Source organism: Odocoileus virginianus, chromosome 26 (genome assembly GCF_023699985.2).
Source record: "Odocoileus virginianus isolate 20LAN1187 ecotype Illinois chromosome 26, Ovbor_1.2, whole genome shotgun sequence".
Lineage (NCBI taxonomy): Eukaryota > Metazoa > Chordata > Mammalia > Artiodactyla > Cervidae > Odocoileus > Odocoileus virginianus.
In genome coordinates this window covers 9,262,587-9,289,626 of record NC_069699.1, presented here as the reverse complement: position 1 = coordinate 9,289,626, position 27,040 = coordinate 9,262,587, and the positions used below count along the sequence as shown (strand labels likewise).

General features: G+C 46.2%; 1 protein-coding gene across 4 annotated transcripts in view; it reads right to left on the bottom strand.

Moving 5' to 3' along the window:
* Nucleotides 1–27,040, bottom strand: part of ITGA9 (integrin subunit alpha 9) — a 356,853-nt gene that overhangs the window by 78,200 nt on the left and 251,613 nt on the right. For all 4 annotated transcript variants that reach the window (XR_011483592.1, XM_070455419.1, XM_070455417.1 and 1 more), the window contains exons 19-20: nucleotides 9,506–9,592; nucleotides 6,136–6,215 (exon numbers count right to left, since the gene is read on the bottom strand). Coding sequence is in view for 3 of the 4 variants with exons in the window: in XM_070455419.1 (XP_070311520.1) it covers nucleotides 6,136–6,215; nucleotides 9,506–9,592 (167 nt within the window). In the remaining variant the exon portion in view is untranslated. The remainder of the gene's footprint in view (nucleotides 1–6,135; nucleotides 6,216–9,505; nucleotides 9,593–27,040) is intronic.

The following is a 27,040-nucleotide window of genomic DNA, read 5'->3' as shown; positions in this document are numbered from 1 at the left end:
ATGCCAGATTTGGGGGTTTGGGGGAGGGGAGAAGAGGACAAAAGAGAAGACCCAGTTTCCCTTCACAGCTTTATGAGATTTCAAATATGAACTGTGATTATTATTGCAGAAGAGCAATCGCCTGGGAAAAAAGCACGGCTATTGGGAACATGGTGCTGAACCTGGAACCTCACTTGGTTCTGCCACACAGAATGAACACGGGGTCCCAGCTGAAAGCTAAGTTCACCCTCCAGGGGTGGAAGGAAGGACCCGCTGCTGAAGTTTGGACACAGCTCATCCAGACCACTTCTCACCACATCATCCCCCAAACTTATGCAGAATTCCTCTCCCCACCAGCAAGTGCTGAATGCAACTGTTTTTCAACAGGCTCACAGCCCCTCTCCCCCTTTCTCCTATTGTTCTGAAACAATGGTGCTCTGTGACTCTGACCCCTGACTTCTCTTCTGTCTTCCGCAGATGAGGTGACATCCATCACGGTTTGCAGAAGCAGCAGGATCAGGTGCCCATCCAGCCTCACTCCCCTGCCTTTCCTTTCCCGGGGCACAATGAATGCTGTGCAATCTTCGCACAGGAAAGACCAGAGTTGACTCCTGAATGGATGGGGGGATGGCAACACCTGGGCCTGCTCCCTGCCCCCACCCATCGTCCTGCCAAGTCTGAGTCATCAGTTCCTGATGGAAGCGCCACCCTGTGCCCTGCCATTTGTCCAGCCACCTGTGGCTGCTGGCAGCTCTGGCCCAACAGTCTCATCTGTCATCGGGGGACCGCTTCAGACTGAGTGAGGCTGCAAAGTTGAGATAAAGAGGCTGAACATCAAAAGGCCCCCAGTTACTCTGCAAGCTCGTGACTAAGGATGCTTCTCAAGGTCTGCAGAGCCAGGCTGCCAGACAGAAGCTCTTGAGAAACTGTTTAGTCTCAACTTTCTGTCCTAAATCCACAAATAGGCTAGAGAGCTTCAAAGAAAAGGACGATTGGTATTTTGACTGTGGCTTTCAAGATAAGGAGCTTTAAGGATCGTTCCGTCGCAGCAGGGAGTCAGGTGCTGTGGGTGCCCTCTGGGACTGTAAGATCAGATTTTCACCAAAGTCTGGAGAGTAACTGGTGCCTGAGACATTCAGCTGCAGGTTTAATAGGCAATATAGTTTCTTTAACAACTGTAATTCAAATAATTTGAAGATTCTGATTATTTAATTACTTAAGCTACCAATACTAGGTGTTCAGTAATGCTATAGAGAAATATTAATGTACATCAAAGGATGTTCTTGAATTTGTAAATTATAAGGGTTTTCTTACGTACCCAGCACTGCATCTGATAAATAAGAGGTGCTTAATAGATGTGTGTTGAGTGAAACTATGCCCAGTGTAGAGTAAGGGACTACACAGAGTAATCAGCTGGTAAGACTTTTAAAAAAAATTCAATGCCCAGATCTCATCCCAGACAAATTAGATGAGGTTCCCTGTAGGATGGACCAGGCATTGGAAGTTTTTAAGGCTCCCAGATGATTCCAGTGGACATCGAAGATTAGAGCACCACTGGTCTATGGACACAAGACTAGGAGATGAAATTTTCACCGTGGTGTTGTTTGCATCCCTCCTTTGACACCTTAGATTAGCCCTGAGTGGGGCTGGGAGGTAGGTGGAGTTTCCTCTTTTTGACAAGGAAAGTCTCTTTCATGTCATATTTCCTGCCCAAATGTTCCTTCTCAAGAATATCAGCTGCCTGAGCTGTTGAGAGACCCAGACAGCACATTGTAGAGAGTTTTCTGTGGATCCCAGAAACAGCAGGAAAATGACAATTTTCAGGTTTGAATAGGCATCTGCTCCCCTTTATTAAATTCATCGTGTATTCTCTCACTCTGGGCAAGCTGCTGCACTGTATCACTCCCTTCCTCCAAAACTATCAGTGTCTCCCCACTGCCTGGGGAAAGCAGTTGAGACTTCCTGGGCACTTTGTGGCCCAGCCCAATCTCCTCTTTCAGCCCCACCTCCCTTTTACTGTCCAGGTACATTCTCCGCCCTTCCTCTGAGATGGTCAGGAATCTCCACCACATGCCAATGCCCACCTGCCACACAGGTATGACAGAGCAGGCTGTGCCATGCACATCCTCACCTGGGCTTCTTCAGCCTGAAAACAGACTCCTCTGTTCAAATGCCACCACCCCAGTGAAGCCTCTCTGGATTCTAGCAATAGGAACAAAGTCTACCTTCTCTATGCTTTGCATGTATCTCTGTTAGATCAAAACCATGAATGGTGTGATCATGAAAATAGTGTGAATAAAAAATAATCATGTCTTGCATAATTTCAAAGCTTGCAAGCCCAGCCAATTGTAATTAGAAATGCTACATTACTCCTGTGGCAGTACCACCCTGACAAACTGCACTGGAAAGTTGTGCAGGTTTTGGGTGATTGCTGGGCTATATTTTAACTTCCACTTTGGTTCTCATTTCCACCTGCTTTGCATAGCCTATTGCAATATATAGAATATAATTAGCATTTGTTCAGTAAGTCCCACTAGTGCTGAACTAAAGGCCAGAAAGTCATCACCTCTGGAGTCAATGCTGGGTATGACAATACACGGTAAAGAGGGTCAAACAACCACTGTGATGTGCTGCGCTCTCAGTTTTAGAAGAAAGAACACTCACTAAAATATTGAAGAAAACGCACCCCCTCCCAAAATTGGGAAAGTGGCATTAAAAGCAAAAATATGCTAGGGTAGTAGCAGATTGAGGGGCTCTGAAAATGTATGCTTCACAGTTGTTCCAAAGGGAACATTAATCCTAATTCTATGAGTTTTAAATAACATTGAGACTAGAAAGGCCTCCAGCGAAAAAATAAAACAAAGCCCTACCAGTGCCTCTGCTGTCTACTGTTGGCTTATACTGTATTTTTTGGGGCCTGACCCAAGCTTCCCAAATGCAGAGAGACTTCAGGCTTTGGGGGCAAGGCCATTAATAGTAAGAGGCAAGATAGAACTGTGGGTGACGTTGAAAGATTCAGCACTCGGGAAGAATCTTAGTCTAATCGTTGGGTAATTGATGTTTTAGTGAAAATTCAAGAACCACTCATGCTGGGGTGAGTATGACAGGGTGTTAAAGTTCAAGTTTTGGCTGAGGTACAACAGACGCCAAAATTCAGAGGAAAGAACTAACCCAGGATTTACTATGTCTGGTGGCAAAAATCCAAGCTGTAATATCACGGATGTAACAGAGTTGGGAAAGGAGGATTCATGGAGACATGTTTTGGAGAAAACGGTCCACAGTCAGGGGAGAGTGACTGCCTTTTAAGTCAAGTTTTAGGGACCCTGTTCAGGTCAGACGCAGGCCTCAGAAACGAAAGGGGAAGAGGCTGCTGGCTCTCCCCTCCTGACCCCACAAGGATCGCCTGTCTTTCTAGAGGCTGTCAGGGGTGAGACTCCTGAGTGGGATCTGAATATGAGAGTCAGTGTGAGGTCACCTTGGGTCCTGGCCCTGGGCACAGTCTCGGCAGCAGGAGCTGAAGGCCTCTCCAGCTGCCTAGAGGCTGTGGTTGGAGGATGTGATGAGGAGGGATGCACAGGTGAGCATCCCCGGTTGGGGGGTGGGCAGGGGGAGGGTCTCCAAAGGAGAAGAGTCAACTCCAGACACCCAGACTGACTGCTCCCAGCATTGCCTGTGTAGTAAAACCTTTCCTGATTCCCTTTGACCTCTCACAACCCCGGCTGTGAGCCTGGAGGGCTCTCAGGAAAAGGAGGAGGGCCAGTGGAAGCACCACATGGAGAAAAGCCAGACAACCCACAGAAAGGCTACCCTCCTCCAGCCTTGCCTTGGTGGAGGGTAGGAAGCCTTAACTTCCAATCAAGTTTTGATTACTTCATGGGACAAGACACTCTGATAATGGGTTAATGAGTTATTTTGAGGCTTGAAGTGACTGTAGGACTTTGCATTAACCAAGAGTGAGCTGAGAACACAGAGGGCTGTCCTAAACTGTCTCCGAGAACCAGAAATGAACAACCCTTGCCAAGTGGGCTTAAAGAGAGTAAGGATGAAAATGAAGTTGCTTTATGCTTGCCAGCAAGTGCACCGTACTTGATGGATGAATCATAATGCTGCCGTCTCCCTCTGAAATTTATGTTCATTTGTTCATGATCCAACCCCTGCAGCCAGCACACTGCTCCCCAAGAGCAGGGATTTTACCAACTTTGGTCCCTGCTGTATCTCCCCTTGTCTGACACAGTGGCTGGTTGCAGTAAGTGCTCAAAGGTTTTGTAGAATGAGTGAGGGGCGGTGCCTGCTCTGGGCTATTCTGCATCTGCCTCCATCTCTGGACCAACCCCGTCTTGACGTGGTTTGAAATGGAAGACTCTCTCTCACTCATCCCTGCTCCCTTCTCAGCTCCCACTTGGTGCTTTAAACTTGATGGACATGCACAGGGTTGAGAGGAGTGCTCCAGAGCTGGACTCCTTGCTTATTAACCAGGCACAGCATATGGGGGTCAGATGCCCAGCTGAGCTGGTGCCCGTTATCCTGCATGATGGGCTCACATCTAAAGAGTCTGGGAGATGACCTTCTCTCTTAAGTCAGAATGTGGGACCAGAATGGGCTCGAGGGTGCTGTCCTCCTCGGAGGAAGGCTTGGGTTGAGCACCTTCATTTCAGAGATGACCATGTGGTTGGGGGAGGGGCCTTAGTTTGACAAAGCTCAGCCCATTGCCTCACTCAGCACCCCAGATCCTGTGGGCCTCCAGGCCCGGCTGCATGCTAACCTGTGGCCGCGTGACTGCCTTGGCCTGGCTGACTTGTAGCCGCTGGTTCTGTGGTCTGCTCACCAGTGTTTGGCCTCCCTGAGTCATGAGATTCCTGGTTTTGTTATCTCACCACCTTTCTTTTCTGTGCATTTTGCCTGACCTTGCCCTTCTGAGTGTTTGGTTCAGATTTCCAGACCACCTCTGGGATGGACTTAGGCCTCTTGGCATGACATTCTGGCTTGAAGATTAAGGCAACTAGAGATAAAACATGATAATTGAATGCCTGATCCTTAATCAGACTCTGGACCAGTATAATAATGGTTACACAGTCATTCTTGGGACAATTAGAAAGTGGGCTAGAGATTAGATAAGAGCATTGCATCAGAGTTATATTTCCTGAATTTAATAACTATACCAGGGTTATTTAAGAGAATGGCCTCATTCTTAGGAAATACATGTGAAAGTATTCATGGGTAAAGAGGCATGATGTCTGCAACTTACTTTCAGATGATTAAGGGGAAGAAAAACTATACACAGAAAGAGAATAACAAAATAAAAGGGGCAGAGTGTCAAGCTTGAGTGAATCTGTAGAAAGGGTGTTCGGGAATTCCTTGTACTATCCTTCACAACATTTAAGTTTAAAATCATTTCCAATTAAAATTCAAGTAAAAAGGTTGCCTATCCAAACTATACAGTCAAAGCTTGTGTCTCCCTATTCACCCACCTAAATACCTCTCCTTCCATCCCAGTCAAGCCCTACTGAGACGGTAGGTACTTCGAGGCAAGTGTGGATTCTGGCTTGTGTGGGCAGTTTATTAGCCTAAAGTCCCCCCCAGGCACCCTTGGCCACACTGGTGTGTGTGAGAGAGAGGCAGGAGCGCAGTCCTGAGGGAAGACATCACTAATGCACATCCCTGACTATCTGTCCACTTGGTACCCAGAACAAGCTCCCTCTTGAGGACCGTCTTTTGGGGACCTCCACCAACAGGCTTGGCCAGGACCTCAGGCTGCAGATGCCCTGTCCCTACCCCAAGGGATGCTAGCACATGCTGACCACATACCATGAGAAGTGACTGACCACAGCGGACCCACAGACATCTGTGAATGGTTCCAAACACATGAGCTTGGGCTGGAATCCTGACCTCTCTGGGCCAGTCTCTCCTCAGTTGTAAAATCATTACCTCTGACTGGATGATCCCCAGTTTTTCCCAGCTCTGTCTGACCTGGTGTCTGCACAAGCAGAAGGACCATCCCTAAGAGACCCAATTCCATGCAGTGATTTGGGGCGTTATCACTGAGCTGTTCCTTCCTCCTTGGAGTTTCAGGCATCATCATCAAAGCATGACCAGGGCATGACCTTTTCTGGTCCCATAAATCTCTCATCTTGGAAAAAAAATTTAAATCCCTCTTACCTCTGAGCAGTAACGATGAAGCTAAGAACTTCCTCTTCCCCAGACAGGTGGCTTGTATCAAAGATCACGCTGAATTCATACTATGGGAAAAGAAAGTGACATTTGGCGCTAGCCAGCATTCCAAACTTAAATGCTACAGTCTTCTGCAGTTTATGACCTCTGGATGCTCATTTGCACGACAAACTTTATGGTTTATGCATCTCTTTCTGATGGTCAGGCCAAAGATACAACTTCAGCAATAAAAACCAGCCCAGAGCCCACTCTGGCGAGAGGCATGCTGTCCTTTTCAGCAACTGAGGTTCTCGTTAGGAAGCAATATGCTTGAACTCTTAAACCAGGACTTCCTAAACTTCACTCACACACCATCATCCCAATTTTTGCCACATCTGCTTATCATATCACCTGTGATAAGTACTTTGTATTTTTATTGCCTCACTCTTTCTATTTAAAGACTATTTTAAAGAGAAGAATTTATATCACTATCACAGATGGGAATCCGGGATCACTTGCCATAAAGAGGAGGTCACCATAAAAAGAAATAATGAAAACAAAAAGATGTTGAATTCTGTTGCCTGCTGAAGGCTCTGAGCCTAATGTCTACTCTATTTTGATAAAAGGGAGATAAACAAGTAATAGAGACATTGTAGCGCTACTGGAGGTTAGGATCGAAAGAGTGTTGAAAGGGCAGTAGCTTTCTCATTGTCAGTCAATGCTATTTAGCGCTGTGTCCACGTATCACCTAAAACCATCTCAGGTGTTGCCAGTGGTGACCATCCTCTGATTTGGGGAACACCTTCTCAAGCAAATGGTCTTCACTGTATACATATCGGGCAGGTGTGGGAATGGGAGAGGACCGTTTGGGTAGAGTTTATAGAGCAAGGCTCCACCACAAATTGACTGTGTGATCTTGGCCAGATACTTGATCTCTGCATTTCAATAAAAAAAAGAGGGTGGACAAAATGATCCTTAAATTCCATCAAGTTTTGGGAGTCTATGACTTATGTAATAGCTAAATATTTGGGGTTTTTTATGAAGAATTCTAGGCTATGGTCTAAATTTGCAACACTAGATTCTACTGAACTGACTGCTACCTGAAAGTAATGAATGGTGGACCATCCACTAGAGTGGACACTGGACATCCCTTTCTAGACTTTCTGTTGTGGTGAGACCTGTCAGCTTACAGTGAGGGTGGGGAATGGAGACAGAACAGGAAACAGAGCTGGAAAACACACATGATGGGAAAGTCAGGGGTCTTGTCTCAGCAAAGAGTTTGACCCAGTGGGAGATCTGAGTTAAACACTCTAAAGATCAAAGTGAGGTGAAAAGCAAGATTTGGGCATGAGGCCAAAATGAGAGCCAGCGGCCTGTGAGAACAGAAAGTCAGGAACTAGGCAGGCTGCTCGCGAGAGACTGAAATATATGGCCAGCAAAGTAAGCAGATAATGTGGTCATGAGGCTTAGCAGATGGTCGGAAGTCAGACAACTCACAGGTCTAAGGGACAGGGAAGGACAAGCCAGGCTGTGGATAGAGGGAGCCCTGTCCCTGCTGGGTTGCTTCTTGGGCTTTCTCCAAGGACTCATCCCCAGACCCCCTGCCTCCAGGTTCAGCCTTGCTACAGGTGTTCACTTCTGTATGTGGGAGGAAGGTAGTGACATTACCAAGTTGGAAAAAAAATCCAACGTCCAACATCCATTCTTCTGTTGGCTCAATGACTATTTTGAGAGCTAATGAATTCTAACGAAATTTAGGTCCCAGAAGTCAAGAATGCTTTATTTTTGTTGTATTCATTTATTCACCTTTTTTTTTTTCCCCATGGGAAGTGATTGATCCTGGATCCATCTATGATATTGTTATTGTTTAGTGGCTAAGTTGTGTCCAACTCTTTTGAGACCCCACAGACTGTAGCCCACCAGGCTCTTTTATCCATGGAATTCTCCAGGAAAGAATACTGGAGTGGTTTGCCATTTCCTTCTCCAGGGGATCTTCCCAACCCAGGGACCAAATCCACATATCCTGTGTCTCCTGCATGGGCAGGCAGATTCTTTACCACTGAGCTACCAGGGAAGCATCTGCGATATCCTTTCAAAGTATCTTTAAAACTAGCAAGATGCATCTTAGGTTTGGGACGGAGGCTGGATTTTACAGCAATATGGCTACTTTTAAAGTGTTTCAATTGAGTCTATTTCCTGTTGCTCAAAAGATTTCAATTAAATTTGGGGGGGGCATATATTTTACTACAGACAAGGGTGCCTAGCGCTCAGTGTCCTTCTCCTACATCCTCACCCTACCTGGGATCTCATGGGACTCGGCCCAAATTCTGCCAGCTTTTTCTAAGCCGCCTCTTGAGGTTTCCCTTCTCCTGGGATGAATGTGAACAGAATGAGGGTCAGAGCCAGAAAAGGGCTGAGGAATCACAGAGATAACAACCACTGTAGATTGGAGTGGGTACATTCAATAAGACTGAGGGGTTCAAGAGATTTGCTAAGAAATGAGCAAACCTTCCTACAAGAACATTCTAACAACTGGTTTGTAAAACAGCTAGTATACATTGGGAACAAAAGGCCTTAGAGATTAAAATGACCCAATTTCCTGATATAGGCAGGAGACAAGGATTAAACTTTCTTTTTTAAGTGGAGGAAAAAGGTAGACAAAGGAACATAAAATTTCCTTCAAATCATAGCAAAGAAAACAGCCTCCATTTTAAAACACAGCCCCGCTTGGTCTTTTAGGGTCTAGTTTTGCCTCCAAAAATCACATCTTCTACATGTTTGCATCTTTTTAAAATGATGCCACATACTAGAATGCTCCATGAATCTCCAAATCAGCTAAACCATATTATTGTTTGAACTTAGAAAATTTGGCTCCTTATAAATTCCAAAGTGACTGTAATTTCTTGAATTCTTCTGAATAAACGACTATGTATGTTTTAAGAATTTTAAGAGGTCTCTTCAAAAAACAATTGTGAGTGCCCAGAGGAGTGGCAGCCAGGACTATAGATCACTAGCCAGGACCACATCTTCTCCTAAGTGGTCTCAGGGACTCAAAGTGGCATGCGACGTCCCAGAAAAAATATGTTAGGCCAACCAGATGGTGCTCGACAAAGTACAAAGGCCATCGTGTGTGTCTCACATTTGAGGTACGTCATGTGGACCACGGGGAAAGACCACATGCCCATGGCCACCCTGGAGTGGACTTAGAGATGGCCATCCATGTGGCTGGCTGGGCCCAGGCAGGACTCGGCTGGCCACCCCGGTTGCTGTGGGAGGCAGGGGTGTGGAGGGAACCTCAGGGAGGCAGCTGGCAGAGCCAGTGGCTGATGGGCTGGGCTGGAGGCTGCTGCCAAGGAAGTGTCCCGTCCCTGTCCGTTACCTTTGACTTTGACCTCATGAAAGGAAATCCCACACTGCATTTGAGGAAGTCCAATTCTAGCAGTTCACAGGAAATGCCCATTTCCTCCTGAAAGACAAAAAAGCATCAACAGATGGGCTGGATGCACCAAGACAGCTGTGTATGGAAGGAGTCCCAGGGAGGCAAATCCAGACTTTAGCAGACATGGTTCTTCTCTGGGAAAGTTCTCAGACAACGGCCACTTGGCTGCACTGGAATGAGGAACCCCTGCCAGGCCAAGTCACTCGTCCTCCTCTGACTGCACACCTCCCCACTCCTTTGACAGAGGTTCCCTGGGAAGACAAGTGCAGAGGACAAAACCACTCTTCATTCTTAACCAACCCTTTGGTTCCAAACCCTGATGTTCTCCCAGTGAGATGGGCCAGGCCATTTGTGAGCTGGATGTCTCCTTAGGTTTGGATTCAAAGGCATCCAAGTCACCTTTCTGACCCCTTTCTCCTATGAAGTGAAGTGAAGTGAAGTCGCTCAGTCGTGTCTGACTCTTTGCGACCCCATGGACTGTAGCCTACTGTGCTCCTCCATCCATGGGATTTTCCAGGCAAGAGTACTGGGGTGGGGTGCCATTTCCTTCTCCAATGCCCATACCCTAATCCTGTCTCTCAAGATCTTAGCTGAGGAAAGACAAATGCTGAGAAAATCACACCAGGGAAAACACAGGGATGTTTTTCACAGTCTGAATCAGTGAGGGCTGAACTGTCTCCCCAACAAGCCTTGCCAGAGTTGGGGGTGGGGGCAAGGAACAGGAGGGAGTTCCGAGAGTCGCCGGCCTGGGCTGGATGCTGCAGACAGAGGCACTAGGAAACCAGGGGAGGCGCCATGCAGAGCCGCCATCTTTCCACCTGCACCCATGGCTTACAACCAAGGTCAGAGGAAAGCAGGAGGCTCTTCACAACCCAGGGCCTCTCTGAGTCACTGAGGCCAAATCAAGACTTCTGAAAGGAGACAGTGTTCGCAGGTTTTGGAAAAGGAGAAGGCACAGGATAAAACTAGCACTGGCTGAATGTCTAGAAACTGGGGCACTGGACTTCAGTGAGGCTGTGTGACTTCCCCAAAGTCGTTCTGGGCTGACTCTAAACCTGCCTCCTTCCCCTTTGAAAGCCCCGAGTTTCCAGAGGGAATAAGCACAGCCAACACCACAATGGCACCAAAAGGAACCAACTTGTGTAGATTCTGGCTCTGAAAGGCCACCCACGCTTCTTCCTCCCATTTCCAAGAACTGCACCTTTCAGTTCAGACCAGTATTTCCAGGCAGATGGGTGAAATAAAAAGTTTCACTATATGTCCAATGAGGAAAAAAAAAAAATGTGAGCACTTACCATAAAATGCCTACTTAGTTATAGGTTACACAGCATATGATTTTACTAATGTATTATGAACACGATCAAACAAAAAAAGTGGAAATAAAAAAATAAATAACTCATCTGTGAGATTAGAAGTCAAGATAATAATTGGGAGGTAGTAAGTGGAAGGGAGTTCTTGAAGTGCTGGGGTTTATTATGAAAAGTTGCTTAATGATTTATGTACTTTTCTCCATTTTCTAAATATCAATAAAACTTTATTTATAAAATAGCAACAAAACAACAGCAATACAAACAACCCAAAATAAAAGGAAGCAAAAGATAGGAGATACATAAATGTAAAGGGAAACTAGAGCTTATCTTTCAGTATCCGGTCTAGATATCCAGTGGGGATAACTGACCTCAGTGATCTTAAAGTCTCCTGATGGTTCTCCATGTCCTTAGTCCGCATCTCTCATGCAGTGGGTGTGGGTCCTCCTGCGTTAGAACTGGTTTGGGAGCTTTCTTTAAAAATACAGATTCATGGGCCACACCCAGTGGTCTGAGTAGAAAATTGAGTAGCCTCTGAGTAGACTCTGAGACTGTGGGGCCTGAGATAAGCACTTTCAATACATGATTAGATGATACAGTAAGCGTTCTGCTCCACAATGATTTGGGAGCCATTGCTATGAGGTCTCCGTTCTCTGGTCCATTCTACAGGCTGCTTAAGAAATCTTCTTAAAATGCCTTTCTCTATTGTGAACAGAATAAAGCTCAAAATCTTAACTCTGGCATCCAATTGGCCCCTACCTTTCTGAATACATATATCACTGTTCTACAAATACCCTTTTCCTGGTATCATTTTCACACCTTTTGTCTAAGTTGTTTCCACTATCAGGAACACCTTTCTTCAGCTATTCCTCCAAGGTTTGCTTCTCCCATCTTGCCCCGACACTAATGGGTGATAAGTTGGCATATATAATATGGACATGGAACAGGATTTGGAATGGACCCCAAGCATGAACTCCCATGATCAGCACTGAGGATACAGGTCCGAAATTACTCTGGAACAGAGGAGCCCTCTGTTTACTTGACTTTGATCTAAGACTGCTTCTGACTATCTGAGAGTTGCTTAACTACCTTAATTTTGCTAATTTCAAAAATGCAAGAAAATAACATTAGTCCAGCATTTATTGCCTTATTCCAAGTCTCTCTTCCACCCTACGCAGTCTAACAGAAATGAAAATTCTAGCTGGGTATTGAGGTGGAGAATAAGCAAAAAGAGTGAAAACCAAAGACTTCTGTAGGAATGAGAGTGCTCAGCATATGCTCAGGACTCAAACACTCTTGGATGGTGTCACAGGGAGGAATGTCACGGATCATCCTTCTGTGCCTGCCAGCACCAGCCCAGCCCTCCCGTGGCTGTGTAAGTCCTCTTGACTGAAAGGTTTTAATTCTATTCTCCACTCTCCACTGCAGCAATTAGGGAAAGAGCCTCCTCTTCCCCCTCCCACCCTCAGAGCATGGGCTTCTGCATGTAGATGGTGCAGGTGCTGCACCCAGAACCCCTTTGCTAGATGGCTTCCAGTCCCTGGTTGAATGGGAACTGCTTTGTCTGGGAGGTTATAACATCCTTCCTCTTCAGCCTATGATTGACATGGGTGCAGAAGGCCGCCCCTTTGCCTCAAGGTGAGACCAGTTGTGCTGTGAGGCTCCTGTTCCAGAGCCCCCACTGGAACAGGCTGAGAGCACATCCCTGTTTGCCTGTGTCCTCTGCCCCAGGCTGCTCCCTTATTCCTCTTCTCCCAAGAGCATTTCCGTACTAAATCACTTGCACAGGAATCCCCATCTCAGGTTCTGCTTCAGCGAACCTGACCTCAGACAATACTCTTTACAGATGAGGCTGCTGGTACCAAGAGCTTCTGGAAAGTGCTGGGCATTTGTTCCCAGGTGGGGAGAGGCAACAGAACGGGAACCCTCACATGCTAATGAATGTTGTTCAAATTCATACCCACCAAAGGAAGACTTTCTAACTGCAGGTTATGTGGCTGCCCCCTTTAGGGGAGCACTTCACTTTAAAGCCCATCAGCACCTCCTTTGCTCCAGTTTTAGATCCAGCCTGGGCCAGGATCTTAAAAAACAGGGTCATTATGAAGCCAGGTACCAGACCCCCCCAGCCCCCTCCCTGAAGTCAGGCAGGTACCCTGTAGGCACAAGAAGTCTCAGGGAAAATTTAAAAATGTATTTGGGGTGATATGGCTAAACTAAGCCTGGTTTCAGACAGCATCAGCAATAGTGATCTAGTTGGGGAGAGAATGCTTATTACCTCTGCCAGGCACTTGGTAACCACCAGGGGGTACATGAAGAGATTCTAGGGGCCACAGTTCTCCTTGGCTCTGACCCCTTTCATGTCCCAACCATTGCTCACATTGGAGAACTTCACCTTCAGCACTACTGCAAGACTTATGATGAAGAGCTCTCAGCTAATGGGGAATGTGGATCAGGAAACTGTCTACCCATTGTCCCTGATTGCCAGACAATGTAGAATCTGATTACTCAATTCAAATGCACTGAAATCTACTCAAATCTTGTTGTAAAGCTGCAGGCTTTCATGAAATCAATGAAAGTGATGCACAGAAACTGCTCAAACCACTTAAAGTCTCTGATATATCTAGATCTGATGGAATTACTTAACAGTTAAAAAAGTCAAAATTATCCTTGGATGATAACACTTTAAGATGTTTTGAAAGATAAGGATTTAAAATTAAAAGATCAAGAGAAGCCTTTCGGGGAAAATACACCATCATAAAAACAACCTTTTTGTGACTGTCCTCAAAAAAACAAACAAACCAAAAAAATGGCAAAATAGGAAGTAAAGAATGTTACCTTATGATATAACAGGAATAGTCACATCCAAAAGCTGCCTATCTAGGGACCCCCTGGTGGTCCAGTGGCTAAAAGGCCCCACACTCCCAATGCAGGGGGCCTGGGTTCAACCCCTGGTCAGAGAACTAGATCCTACATGCCGCAACTAAGACGTGGCACAGCCAAATAAATAAATATTTTAAAACAAAAACAAAAGCTGCCTATCCAGCACTCAGTTACTTCTTCTGTTTCAGAAATTAATGCACTTCTATTTTAAACATGCTAATAAAGCAAATAGGCCTTTGCCTTGGGTCTAAGAAATCTTTGACTATTGTAATTACCCTGTTACAAGAGCTGTTAAGTGTAGGATAACATAAACTTATTTTCACAATCTTTAGTTTTATCTTTCAAGTAAAATCTCAATCAAAACTTAAAGAAAAAAATTTTACTATCAAGTTTTGGACCCTATTTTAAGAAGACTCACAAAACTAGCCTTTTTCCTAATCCCCACTTTTCATTGGCTTGCAGGGACACCCAATCCCATAAAATGCTATCAAGGTTTCTCCCTGGAGATTGATTCAGTTTAAATTTTTCTTTTTCTTTTTTAATAAGACCCATTACTCTCAGGGTCAGAAAAACATCAATTAATATTTTTTTAGGACACGAGATAAACGCATACTCAATTTGTGAACATTTGCTTCTGTATTTTCAGGACTGAGCACTCAGTAGTTCCTGAGTTTGCACTTAACACTTAAACAGGCCTTGACTCCTGAGGGATTCAGATGAAGGGGCTGCAAGAGGTAGCTTATTTGCTGGTCTGCCTGGCATGGGAGATGCTTGCCTTGGCAAAAACCCTCTCTTTTCCAGACATACCTCGGCCGTCCTGGCCCCCGGGAGCTTGGCCAGTGGAGCCAGGCTCCAGCCCTGCTTGTAATGTGCGGTGTGGTTGGCAGGAAGAATCAGATCTTGAAGTTAGTGAGCCTCCTAGGCCTTCAGGCTCTTTCCTCCCAATCACACAGCATTTGACTTTATTCTGGAGCCTCATTTTCTCTGACCACCAACACGGTGCCCTGTGGGAGCAGCAAATCCACAAATCTGGTCAGGGCTAATGCTTGGTGCCAGGGCGGGTGTGAAGTTTAACTTCCCATTTGCCACTTTCTCATGGGATTGTCAAACTGAGATGACCCTTCATGTTCTATGACTGAAGTTTGGTGTTCTTCTGAGACCTTATTCCTTTCTTCCAGACACACAAGGTGTGACCCCTGTGAGCTGGTAAGCTCTGTGTTAACTCAGTTAATAGAGAATTCAGGTGAATTTTGAAAGCACTTGATCCCAAATTCTCTAACTGAGAATTCAAAGGTGAGAGGGGGTTCTCAATAACCTGGCCCAGTGAGTTAATAGAAAGAGTTTATTCCCAGGAAATACTCTATTCTATTGGCTCAACTCAAGGATGAGTCAGCCTGAGCCTCACCAGAAAAAACAATGCTATTCCCAGAGGGAAATCCTCTGGGACGGGGCCCACGGAATTCCTCCCATGCAGTATAGCACATGGACTTGCAGCATAGAAAATGCATAGGCTTTGGCATCAGTGTCCCAATTTTGATGACTGGCTCATATATGTAACAGCTGTGTGTTGTCAGGCAAATGAGCTAGCCTTTCTACAAGTCTCTACTTTCTCACCTGTAAAGTGAAGCCTTAGCACCAGCCTTGTAGGACTGGGGGCTCAGACGGTAAAGCGTCTGCCTGCGATGCAGGAGACCCGGGTTCGATCCCTGAGTCAGGAAGATCGCCTGGAGAAGGAAATGGCAACCCACTCCAGTACTCTTGCCTGGGAAATCCCATGGACGGAGGGGCCTGGTGGGCTATAGTCCATGGGGTTGCAGAGAGTTGGACACGACTGAGCGACTTCACTATGGGCTATAGGCTATAGGTCTGGTGCTGACCTGCCAGTGCTGATGGTCGTGAAGATGGAGTTCACAGACAGGCCCACCTCAGAACTAGCTTGTTACATGCCAGGCAGCTCCTTTTATGCCCATTTTGTAGGCAGGAAACTGGAACACAGAGAAGTTACAGCACTTGCCCAGGCTTTCCTAGCTGCCAATGTAAGAATGGGCCGGAGGGAACCCGAGGTGGGGGATACCAAGCAAGGCACAGACAAGGTCCCTCTTCTCCTTTCCCTGAAGAATCCACAGAAACTAAACCTGAGCAGGTGGGGAGCACAAACCCAATGAGCCAAGCTTGGCCTTTAGGGAACCTGAAGCGCGCAGGATGCCGGGACATACGCCAGTCATGGCTGATGGCCTGGCAAGGCTGGGGCAGTGGTTACAGGCCTCCTGCCGGATCGGGTTTGGCAACTAACAGTCTGAGAGAACAGAGGTGATTACCCACACACATGGGGTTTTGGAGGAACGGGCCAAGGCAACTACTACAAAGCAAGTCCCTTTTAAAAATTTTGTCTAAACCCCTGTTTGGAAGCAACGGCCCAGACTATCCTGGGTTTATTCTTTCCAAGCTTAAAAAAGTGAAGCAAGCAGGAGCTAAAGTCAAAACAAATGTTTGAGACAGATGAACCATATAACTGTTAAAGCCAAATGCCCCTGGGAAGCTAAGGAGTATTGAATTTGGAGCGTGCACTTTGAATAAACCCCGTCCCCATCACAGGCAGTGGGAAGTCAGCTGTCCCAGGGAGTGATTTTCTGATCAAAGTGGAGACGGAGGAGGCTCCTCCCAAACAGTCCTCTAGTCCCCTAGGACGCTTTAAAACAAGTAAAAATATTCTTGCATTAAAAAAAGAATACAAATTAGAAATGACTTGAATAAGCTGTCTTATTCCTGTAACATGCCCCTCCTGTGCATTACACTAACTCTGGTTAGAGCAAATCTTTTTATTTTCCAAGATAAAGACAAACCAGAACACCTTCCCAAATGCTGATGACTTCCCCTTTTGGGGATGACAGGAAAACAAACAAGAATCTAAACAAACAAATAAATCTAACAGCTCTAATTGAAAAGCCCAAAGTGAACAGACCACAAATATGTGTCTTCTAAGGTTTAAGAAATAATCAAAGTATTTGATTTTCATCCAGGAAGTTTTTCTTTCTGTTAAACAGAGACAAGTAACTTTTTCTTAAGAGTTTCAAAAATTTGTTTCTATTCCTAGATTTTTAAAAAAAGTATTTCCCAGAGCCTGCAAATTCTTGATCAGCATACTAAGAATTCAAAGTTCAATTCCATCTCATGAACCAAATTATTTTGATTTTCTATCAATCTTTTCCTTTGCCCCACAGGCTGGTTGAAAACTCTACAAGGTGGCAACCTCTCCTGAAATGATGGAGAGTTTAACATTGTGGCATAAAAACAGTTTATGAGTGGTGTTTGGATGAAAAGGTTTTGTAGGAGTCAAATGTATGGTGGGTACTTATTGAAAGCCCACCCAGGAATCTTGGTGTTAGGGACTTACTTACAGTGGAGAGTTCCATCCCCCCGTACCAGTGCACTTATACTCCTGTGGGCTCAGAACTCATTTGAGAAGGACCTTGCTACTCAAAGTGTGGTCCTTGGACCAGCAGCATCAGCATTACATGGGAACTTGTTAGAAATGAAGTTTCTTGGGTCCCACCCAGACCTGCTGAGTTAGCATCTATATTTTAAGGAGATCTCCAGGTAACCTCCGTGCATGTGACCATTTGAGAAGCCCTGCTCTACATCACTGACCCGCCCACTCAGAGAACATAATGTCAGCCCATGTAGCCCGCCTTCCTGCGCTCTCTATCTGCCAGAGAAAGATGGACACAGCTGCTGCCATTTGAGGGCTACTGTCTGAGCAAGGACAGACTTTTCTGGAGCCGGAGACCCACCTATTGACATGTCCCTTGTCGGGGTGCCCCCAAAGCAGATTCTGGAGCAAGGGCTGGGGTTCGAGTAGGTTGCGAGGTGACCTCAAGTACTCCCTGAAGGAGTGGGGACATGCACCCCTAATGGGTGAGAAAGCTGGGCATGTCTCTGCCAACACCTGCCTCCCCTTGGTTGAGAGCTGTTCTAGGGATATTGAACTCCCCTTGGCCACAGAAGAGACGAGGCCTGAGATGATCGTCCCCCAGTGCAGCACCCCTGCAGCATGCTGTGGGCTCACAGGGAGCAGCAGCTAACTAATCTCTCCCCTCTGGTTGGCACATCCACTTTGCTACCTCTGGACACATCTCAGGACTCTCCTTCAAGGACTGGCCTCCTCTTTTAGGGTGATCCCACCCTCCTGTCTGTTTCCTTGCTACTGCGGCAGATCAGCTCCCACCTCCTCCTACCTAGGACAGTGTAAAACAGCTTCTTTGTGGATGCCCTGTTCTCGGCTCTCCCCAGTCAGGTTTACAAGCTGTCCCATATGGATCATAACACACTATTTCATTTCTGTGCAAGTCTTGAAAGCCTTCAAAGGTTATTAATAGCCTATACCTGTCACTGCTTCATAACTGGGGTGTGCCCTGGAAGCACCTGAGAGCCACAGACAGCACGCACGGCAGTGCCAGCGGTGCAGGCTAGTCACTGCACAAGAGACCTGCCTGAGGATTGAGGGGCTGAAATCCAGCCCATGCTGCTTTCCCCAAGCCCTGCATCCTGGCGCATCCTGGCAAGAGGCTGTGGACCACCAGAGGGGGCACTTCTCTGCAATTCGTATAACGGTGCTAGACAGACTGATGATTTTGTGGAAAACTTTGTAAAAAAAAAAAAAAGCCCCCTTGGAAGCCCAGCTGTGGACCCACTGAATCAAAGCACACAGCATGGGCCAGCGTTTGCTGAGAGCTCCCTGGGAAGTTTCAATACACACCCAAGCTAAGAACCCTCAGAAAGTACATTAAAATCCTTGTTGAAGATGCAGATTGGAGGACCCACCTCCAGCGTGGGATTCTTTAGAGCAGAAGTAGGGTCAGGAAATCTGGACTTTGAGTCTCAGGCAAACATGCTATACCAGCCTTTGGAACACCAGCCCCGAGGGCTGGCACGGTCACTGCCATTTTGGAGGTTAAGAGATGGAGACCCAGGTAAGAAGGGGGAAAAGTGCTTTCCCTGGGGTTCTACCTCTGGTGAAGTCAGAATATCTTTTATTATGGCACTCCCTGTCCACTAGTTCTCAGACTGGAGCCCGGCCCACCATGCACCCAGAACGCTGACTCAGAGAAGATAGACTCTATCTACAGAGGCAGAGGCCAGCTCCCACAAGGATGCCCGCCACCTGCTGCCCTGGAGGAAGCCCATCCATCCACTCAACAAGTGTTTCTTATTTTGTCTTAAATGGGAAACAGCTTCTGTAGAATAATTCTTATGCATGAGACACGTATGTTTTCTGTTACATCTTACATTCCTTTGTTCACACCCTCACTTAATTATTTATCAAGCAGTCTCCATGTCCTGCATTGGGTCACATGCCTTTATAATATAGTCCTTGTTGTCTTTAGGGGATGCTCCCAGTCTGGGAGATGGGGAGAAGGACCAAGCTGTTTTGATGAATAACTGCACTCGGCTAAAATCAGTCTCTCTCGATAAGAGCATCTTCACTTCTGCAACCGCACTGCCATTAGTCTTATTTCATTATTATTATGTATTATTATATACTTTCATTATTATTACTATTGCTTTATCTGTCCTTTAAAAAATTGTTTTTAATATTTGACACACGGCACAGAATGGGGGACTCTTAGTTTCCTGACCAGGGATTGAAGCTGCCCTCCTTGAGGTGGAAGCAGAGTCTTAACCACTGGACTGCCAGGGGAGTCCCTACCTTTCCTTTCCATTTAACTAAAAACATCTACAAGTTCTTTGTTTTTTTTTTAATTGAAGTTCAGTTCATTTACAATGGTGTGCCAGTCTCTTCTGTACAGGAAAGTGACTCAGTTTTACACACATATACGTTCTATTTTCCCACAAGTTCTCTAAATTATGCAATCCAAAACCCAACAGAGTTACCTCCCAGAAGTCTCACCCATGTTGACTTCACAGGAAAATTCAGTTCATCATGTGAAGACACAGGTCGAAAGTTACTATGACAATAGCCCAAAATACCATTCATAAAACAGCAAAGGCTAGCTGAGGGTCCTCTTGTTCAGAACTGTTACCTAAATCATATGAAACCACCATCACCGATATGAAAACCAGACAAAGACACAGCCAAAAAAAAAGAAAATTATAGGCCAATACTTTTGACGAATATAGATGCAAAACTCTTAACAAAATGTTAGCAAACTGAATCCAAGAGCACATTTAAAAAGCTCATACACCATGATCAAGTTGGATTCATCCAAGAGTCACAAAAATGACTCATTATAGGCAAAGCAATATGATACACCACATCAACCAGAGAAAATGCAAAATCCAAACAATCATCTCAATAGATGCAAACGAAGCATTTGATAAAATTCAACATCCGTTCATGATAAAAACTCTTATGAAAGCGGATATAGAGGGGACATATCATAATAAAAACTATTTATGACAAACTCACAGCCAGTATAATACTCAACAGTGAAAAACAGAAAGCCTTTCTGTTAAAATATAGAACAAGACAAGGATGCCCACTCTCACCACTTCTCTTCAACATAGTATTGGAAGTCTTAGCCACAGCAATCAGATAAGAAAAAGAAATAATAGGTATTCAAATTAGAAGACATACAATTGTCATTATCTACAGATGACATGATCCTGTTAATATACATAGAAAACCGAGAACTGTTGTCTAGGATACTAAAAGCACAAGAGCAGGTCCTTGTAGTGGGTGCAGGATCTGTGTTCTGTTATTAATTTATTCAACAGATACTCTTAGACTAACCTCAAGTGTCAGGCATGGCGGTTCACAGGCATATCCCTGTCTTAAACAAGCTTCTCTATTAAATACCAGACACAGAATAACTGCCTTGGCGGCTGATCTAACTAAGAAACACACACCAGCTGAGAGTTCGAGCTTTAGGGGATGCCTACAAGAAAAGGGCAGAGTCAGGAGCACAGTCTGCATCTCAGGTATCCATGCTGCGTGGGCTTCCCTAGTGACTCAGGTGGTAAAGAATCTGCCTACAGTGCAGGAGACGTGGGTTTGATCCCTGGGTCAGGAAGATCCCCTGGAGAAGGGAATGGTAACCCACTCCAGTATTCTTGCCTAGAGAATTCCATGGATAGAGGAACCTGGCGGGCTAAGGTCCATGGGGTCGCAGAGAGTCTATCACTCACTCACTCAGACTGTGTACATTAAAAAAAAAAGAAAGAAAGAAAGAAAGAAAAAGCCTGATGTCAAGAACCTCCAGGGTCAATGCACAACAACAACAATTACCAGCACTGAATTAAGAGGACCCACTAACATTAGTTCAGTTCAGTTCAGTCACTCAGTAGTGTCTGACTCTTTGCGACCCCATGGACTGCAGCACTCCAGGTTTCCCTGTTCATCACCAACTCCTGGAGCTTGCTCAGACTCACATCCATCGAGTCAGTGATGCCATCCAACCATCTCATCCTCTGTCATTGCCTTCTCCTCCTGCCTTCAATCCTTCCCAGCATCAGGGTCTTTTCCAGTGAGTCGGTTCTTCACATCAGGTGGCCAAAGTATTGGAGTTTCAGCTTCAGCATCAGTCCTTCCAATGAATATTCAGGACTGATTTCCTTTAGAATTGACTGGTTGGATCTCCTTGCAGTCCAAGGGACTCTCAAGAGTCTTCTCCAACACCACAGTTCAAAAGCATCAATTCTTCGGTGCTCAGCTTTCTTCACTGTCCAACTCTCACATCCATACATGACTACTGGGAAAAACCATAGCTTTAACTAGATGGACCTTTGTCGGCAAAGTAATGTTTCTGCTTTTTAATATGCTGTCTAGATTGGTCATAGCTTTTCTCCCAAGGAGCAGGTGTCTTTTATTTCATAGCTGCAGTCATCATCTGCGGTGATTTTGAAGCCCTAAAAAACAATAAAGTCTCTCACTGTTTCCATTGTTTCCTCATCTATTTGCCACCAAGTGATGGGACTGGATGCCATGATCTTAGTTTTCTAAATGCTGAGTTTTAAGCCAACTTTTTCACTCTCCTCTTTCACTTTCATCAAGAGGCTCTTTAGTTCTTCTTCGCTTTCTGCTATGAGGGTGGTGTCATCTACATATCTGAGGTTATTGATATCTCTCTCAGTAATCTTGATTTCAGCCTGTGCTTGATCCAGCCCAGCATTTCGCATGATGTACTCTGCATATATGTTAAATAAGCAGGGTGACAATATGTACCCTTGATGAATTCCTTTTCCTTTTTGGAACCAGTCTGTTGTTCCATGTCCAGTTCTAACTGTTGCTTCTTGATCTGCATACAGATTTCTCAGGAGGCAGGTAAGGTGGTCTGGTTTCCCATTTCTTGAAGAATTTTCCACTTGTGATCCACTCAGTCAAAGGCGTTGGCGTAGTCATTAAAGCAGAAGTAGATGTTTTTCTAGAACTCTCTTGTTTTCTCGATGATCGAACGGATGTTGGCAATTTAAATGTTAAAGTCATGTGTCCTCTTCATATTGTCAAGAACAAAACAGAGAGACAGTCTGTTTTCTAGGGTGATACTTGGTTTTCTCTGTATTTGGTCTGAACATTTTCAATTAGTTGGTTAGAAGTTTAAAATGACTTGCAAAGGAATTGCTTTTAGTTATTTTAATGGTAAGGTTTTAAATTCAGACTCGCTAGAGTCATTTATGAAAAATTTATGATTTTTCCTGGTTCTTTAAAAACAAAAAAGATGGGCTGCAGGTTCATAAGACTGACTTGAGCCCTGATATGTGTGTTCTGAACTTGTTGGAATGAACTAAATTTAGGATAGTGTCCGAAGTGGGCTTATTTGTGAGCAGGGAGAAGAACGGACTGGTTTATTTCTTGCTTCCAGGGCTCTGAGCCTGAAGAAGTAAATGATAGAGCAGCATTTTCTGTGTCTCTCCCCCACAGAACCCCTCTTTGCCTGTGAACCTGGAGAGAGGGGAGGGCATGGGAATTCATACCCCTTTCGGGGGACCCTCAACCAAGCTCCTTGTCCTTGTACCCTCTGAGGTATGACCTCTACTGTGGAGACTGCCCAAGTTACCCACCTTTTTTTCTCACCCCTGAGGACTTTGATATCATACCTTTGCTGGCTTCCTGCCCTATCCCTTCTGTGGGTTCTTCTGGGAGCATATGCTAGTAAATTACTTTAAAGTGATGTCTCGTCTCAGGATTTCATTCTAGGAAACTAAGACTGAGATAGTAGGAAGAGACCATCACAGAAACATCCAGCTCCCCTCTTTGGTTGGGGCCTCAGGTAGGGGCTCGCCAACCTGGCGTCAGTGGAGCATTTCAGGCTTTGAGCAAATGGCCTCCTGGGTCTTGGAAACCAATCCTCTCTAATGCACGACGCAGGGCAATGTTTCCCTGGGACTGCCAGTTCCAAGTAACCCAGGATCTTTTAAAACAAAGAATTTCAGCTGGCAAATATTAAAAATGCCAGTGAACATGGCTGTGCAGACTCCCATGACTCACATATTGATTTTAATTCACTTAAGTGCCTCTTAAACATGGATTCATTTAATTACTGCTCCTCAGCGTTTTCTTGTGGTCCATCTGGGAAGGATGTCTCCCTTGCTGTTCACGCCAGGCTGCAGGCAGGGGTCCTGAATGGTGAGTGAAAGCTGCTTTCTTCTTTACAGAACTTCCCAGGGGAAAGAATGGGGACCCTGGAAACATCTCAACTTGTGATCCTGATTTTTTTTTTTTTCAAACCAATTTAGGTTCAACTCTTAGTTCTGCCACCTACCAAGTGGTGCCTTAAGTTATTCTGCACCCCCCTCGCCCACGAAAATACAGATAGCAATTCCTTAATTCATAATCTCACTATAAGGACTGAATGAGTTACTATGTTGGCTGCCACCACAGTGGTTGTTGATGCTATTAGGCTCCAGAGAGGGACTTTTCAAGTGTTTTCTTTGCTCAGCCACCTACAGTTGCTGGCAAACCTGTAGGCCTTAAACCACCTCCAGAATAAGACCCTCAGCCTGGCTGAGCTGCTTGAAAACTAAGAAGACAGAGCTAATATGTACTGAACTTGGACCACATGGCAGTCATTGCTTCAAGCAGTTTGTGAGGATGAACTGATTTACACTTCTAAGCCACCCTACAAGGTAAGTATCACTTCATCCATTCTGCAGATTGGGACTCGGAGGCCCAGGTGGGTGAAGTAACTCGTCTGAGGTCACACAGCGGACACACGGGAGAGCTAGAACTTACGTCTGCAGTCTAAGCAGAGCCTGTACTGCCTCACAGAGGCCAGTCTGCAAAGAAGCCTGAGGGTGCGTGTTGACAGTGTTCCCTTCGCTTTGCCATAACTTGACTAGGTCTCAGTCTGTCATGCATTAGAAGACACTGCAGGTATGTTAAGAAGCACTCTGTGGGGATTCACCCCCAGAGTTTCTGATTCAGCAGGTCTGGGGAAGGGCCCATGAATGTGCTTTTCTAATCAAGTCCCAGATGACATGGATGCCGATGTCAGGGGACCACACTTGGATCTACATCTACTGATGTAGATCTTTAGAAACATTGGGCCCAGACAGGACCTACCACGGAGGACAATATAACAAGTGAGAGTGGGGCTTGGTCTGCTGAGCCAGGGGAGACCCGAGTGGTCCTCTCTGGTGATGCTGTGAGGTCTGCAGGGCCCCTGCCACTGGTATATGGGAACCCTTCACAGCCACCAACTGTCACTGTGTCACCCAGATGTCACCTCTCTCCAGGTTGCCCCCAACTTCCATCCTGCAAAATGGGGCTAGAAAATGAACTTCTTAGTGATGCTATGGTGAGGAAATGCTAAAGAGGAACTAAAACGGGAGGAGGAAATGGACAAACATTTACAGATCGCCTTCTCCATGACTGGCCTTTGAAGTACCATCTTAATTAATCCTGACACTGTAAGTAGGTCTTGCACTCTCCACTTTACAGAGGGGGAGAATGAAGCTTTGAGAAGTTGAGCTAACTTGTCAAAATGTGTGCAGCTAGCAGGCAGTTGAAGTGGGATTCAAACCCAGGTCAGCTCAGCCCCACAGCCCCTGCATTTCCTCTGCCCCAGGCTGTGTCCCTGTGACCGTCTGGATGGTGGCCACCCTGCCCTGGGCACAGCTGGCGCTGAGCAGGCTGCACAAAGCCTGTGACCCCATGCAGAGCTCCTGCCGAGGAGTGAAGCGTTTCACAGGCGGCAGCTTAAACCAAGAAACAGACTCTGGTCTGTGTGGGGTTTCCCAACCAGAAATCAAAAGGTCAGATGTTGTCTCATCGGCTCCAGGATCCAAGGCCCATCCTTAGCCCAGAACAGAAACAGCAGTGTGACCACAAGTGGAGTGGCCCCAGGCCTTCAGAAATGACTGCGAGACCCCTTGCTGGAAGCCAGTGTGCCCATCTGAGAGTCCCAATCCTTGTGAGCAAAGCTCAACGGGCTTTTTATAAAGAGCAAAGAGAGTTTTCTTTGGCACAAGGTTCAGATTTCCTGCCCTGTTCCAGTGACCTCATGAAGGCGTGTGGAAGCACCCCCGGACCCCTCCCCGTGCCAACAATCTCAACTCACAGCTCAGGCTTCCTGCTTATTTGGGGAGAGAGCTTGCTTCTCGTCTTCTGAATTTGCGACCCTTCTCCCTCCTCCATCTGAGGCTCAATCCACTGCTCTCCTCTGTGTCTGGAGACAACAGGCAGCCCCTTCAGTTAGAACCTTCTAGATAAGGAGCCATGGAAGAAGGAGGCCCTGTGTCATGAGCACCAGCTCTGCATCTCCTCAGCAGACGAAACTCAGATGGAGAATGTCACGTGGGAAAAGAATTCTGGCTTTAAATCTTATGACCAAGCAGCTCTAAAGGGTGAAAAGGAAAGTCACATGAACTTAGAGATGACAAAAGATCCCAGTGTTGTTGTCCAAGAGGCTGAGGTCTCTCAAGGGTTTCTGAGAAGAGGTTTTCCTAACTAGAAATTCTGTCTACCCCACTGTATGTGTGTGGGGGGGTCATCATCCCACGCTACAAGCTCCAACCAATGGCCTTTTGTCCTAGTCTCTTCTAGAGCCCTTGGTCATGCCTCAGAGTTCAAAGTAGACACGTAAGATGGCCACCAAGCACTGGGGCCTCAGGACTGGGGTGGAGAGGTCTCTTCCTCCATCAGCCTGAGCGAGGCTGAAGAATTAGGATCCATCAGCTACTGCCAGCTGGGAGACTCAGGACAAGTTACTTGCCCGAGTCCAGCTTCTACTGTGGTAAGTTGGGTAACGGGGCTGGAGAAGACATCCGTTTCTTGCCACCCATATATCCATTCAGGTTTCTGACGACTCCCTGCCCCAAGTCCCCTCTGGGGAGCCATCTCCTCCCACTGTCCAGGTGAGAGGTCTGCTCACCCAGACTCCCTCCCACAGGAACCACACTCACGAGCTAATCCACCAACACTATCCTTTATTGAAAACTACTTCTGTGCAGGTGGGGAGGACATTTATTTCTTGACAGGATTGCTAGTTCACTGGTGTCAGGATCAAGCTCTGTCCTTAATTACGAGTTAGGATGGTAACTGCCACAAGACAGATAAGGGGTGGGGGGGGGGGTGCGTCTGGTCCCAGACCTGCCACTCACTAGCTTTGTGACTTGAAGCAAATCACAATCTTCCTGCTACATTTCTGCCTCTGTAAAATGAAGAGGGTCATTGTACTTCTGCTGGGTCAGCATGAGTGTCCCCGAGATGGTGCCAGTGATGAGGCCTGCTGCAGCTCCGGCACACAGAAGGGAGTGGGGAGGGGGTTCCTGCCCTCCTCAGCACTGTCTTGGGCTGAACATCTGTGAGAATCAACCCAGAACAGTAGGTACAACCCTGTACGTGGTTTTCTCTCTCACAAGAAAGGTGGAATCCTTTTCCCATTAGAATGGAAGTTCTCTCAAGGGAGTAGGGTGATTCTTTAGAAACACTGGATTCTCGCTCTCCACCCCAGGTTTGCCGAAACCTTGCTCTAGCTCCACCCTACTGGATTCTCAGAGGAAGGTGAAGCATGAAGATGACAAGATCTCCCAAGATCTCCCAGATGACTTGCTTTGGCCCACTAAATGCTGCAGAAGAGATACCAGGCCTGTTCCGACTCTCATCTCAGGAGGCCTTGGAATTTCTATCCATTCTCTTGAACCCTTGCTGAAGCCACAGGAGCCCAAGCTCACCTGCTAGACAATGGGAGCCTCTGAGCTCCATTGCTCCCACTAGCCCAAACAACAGCTGACCCCCCCAGCTCACTGAAGATGCCTGAGGGAGGTCAGCCAAGGTCAGCCGAGCCAGGCCAAGAGCTGAATAACTGCTCTGAGGCTCACAAGAAATATG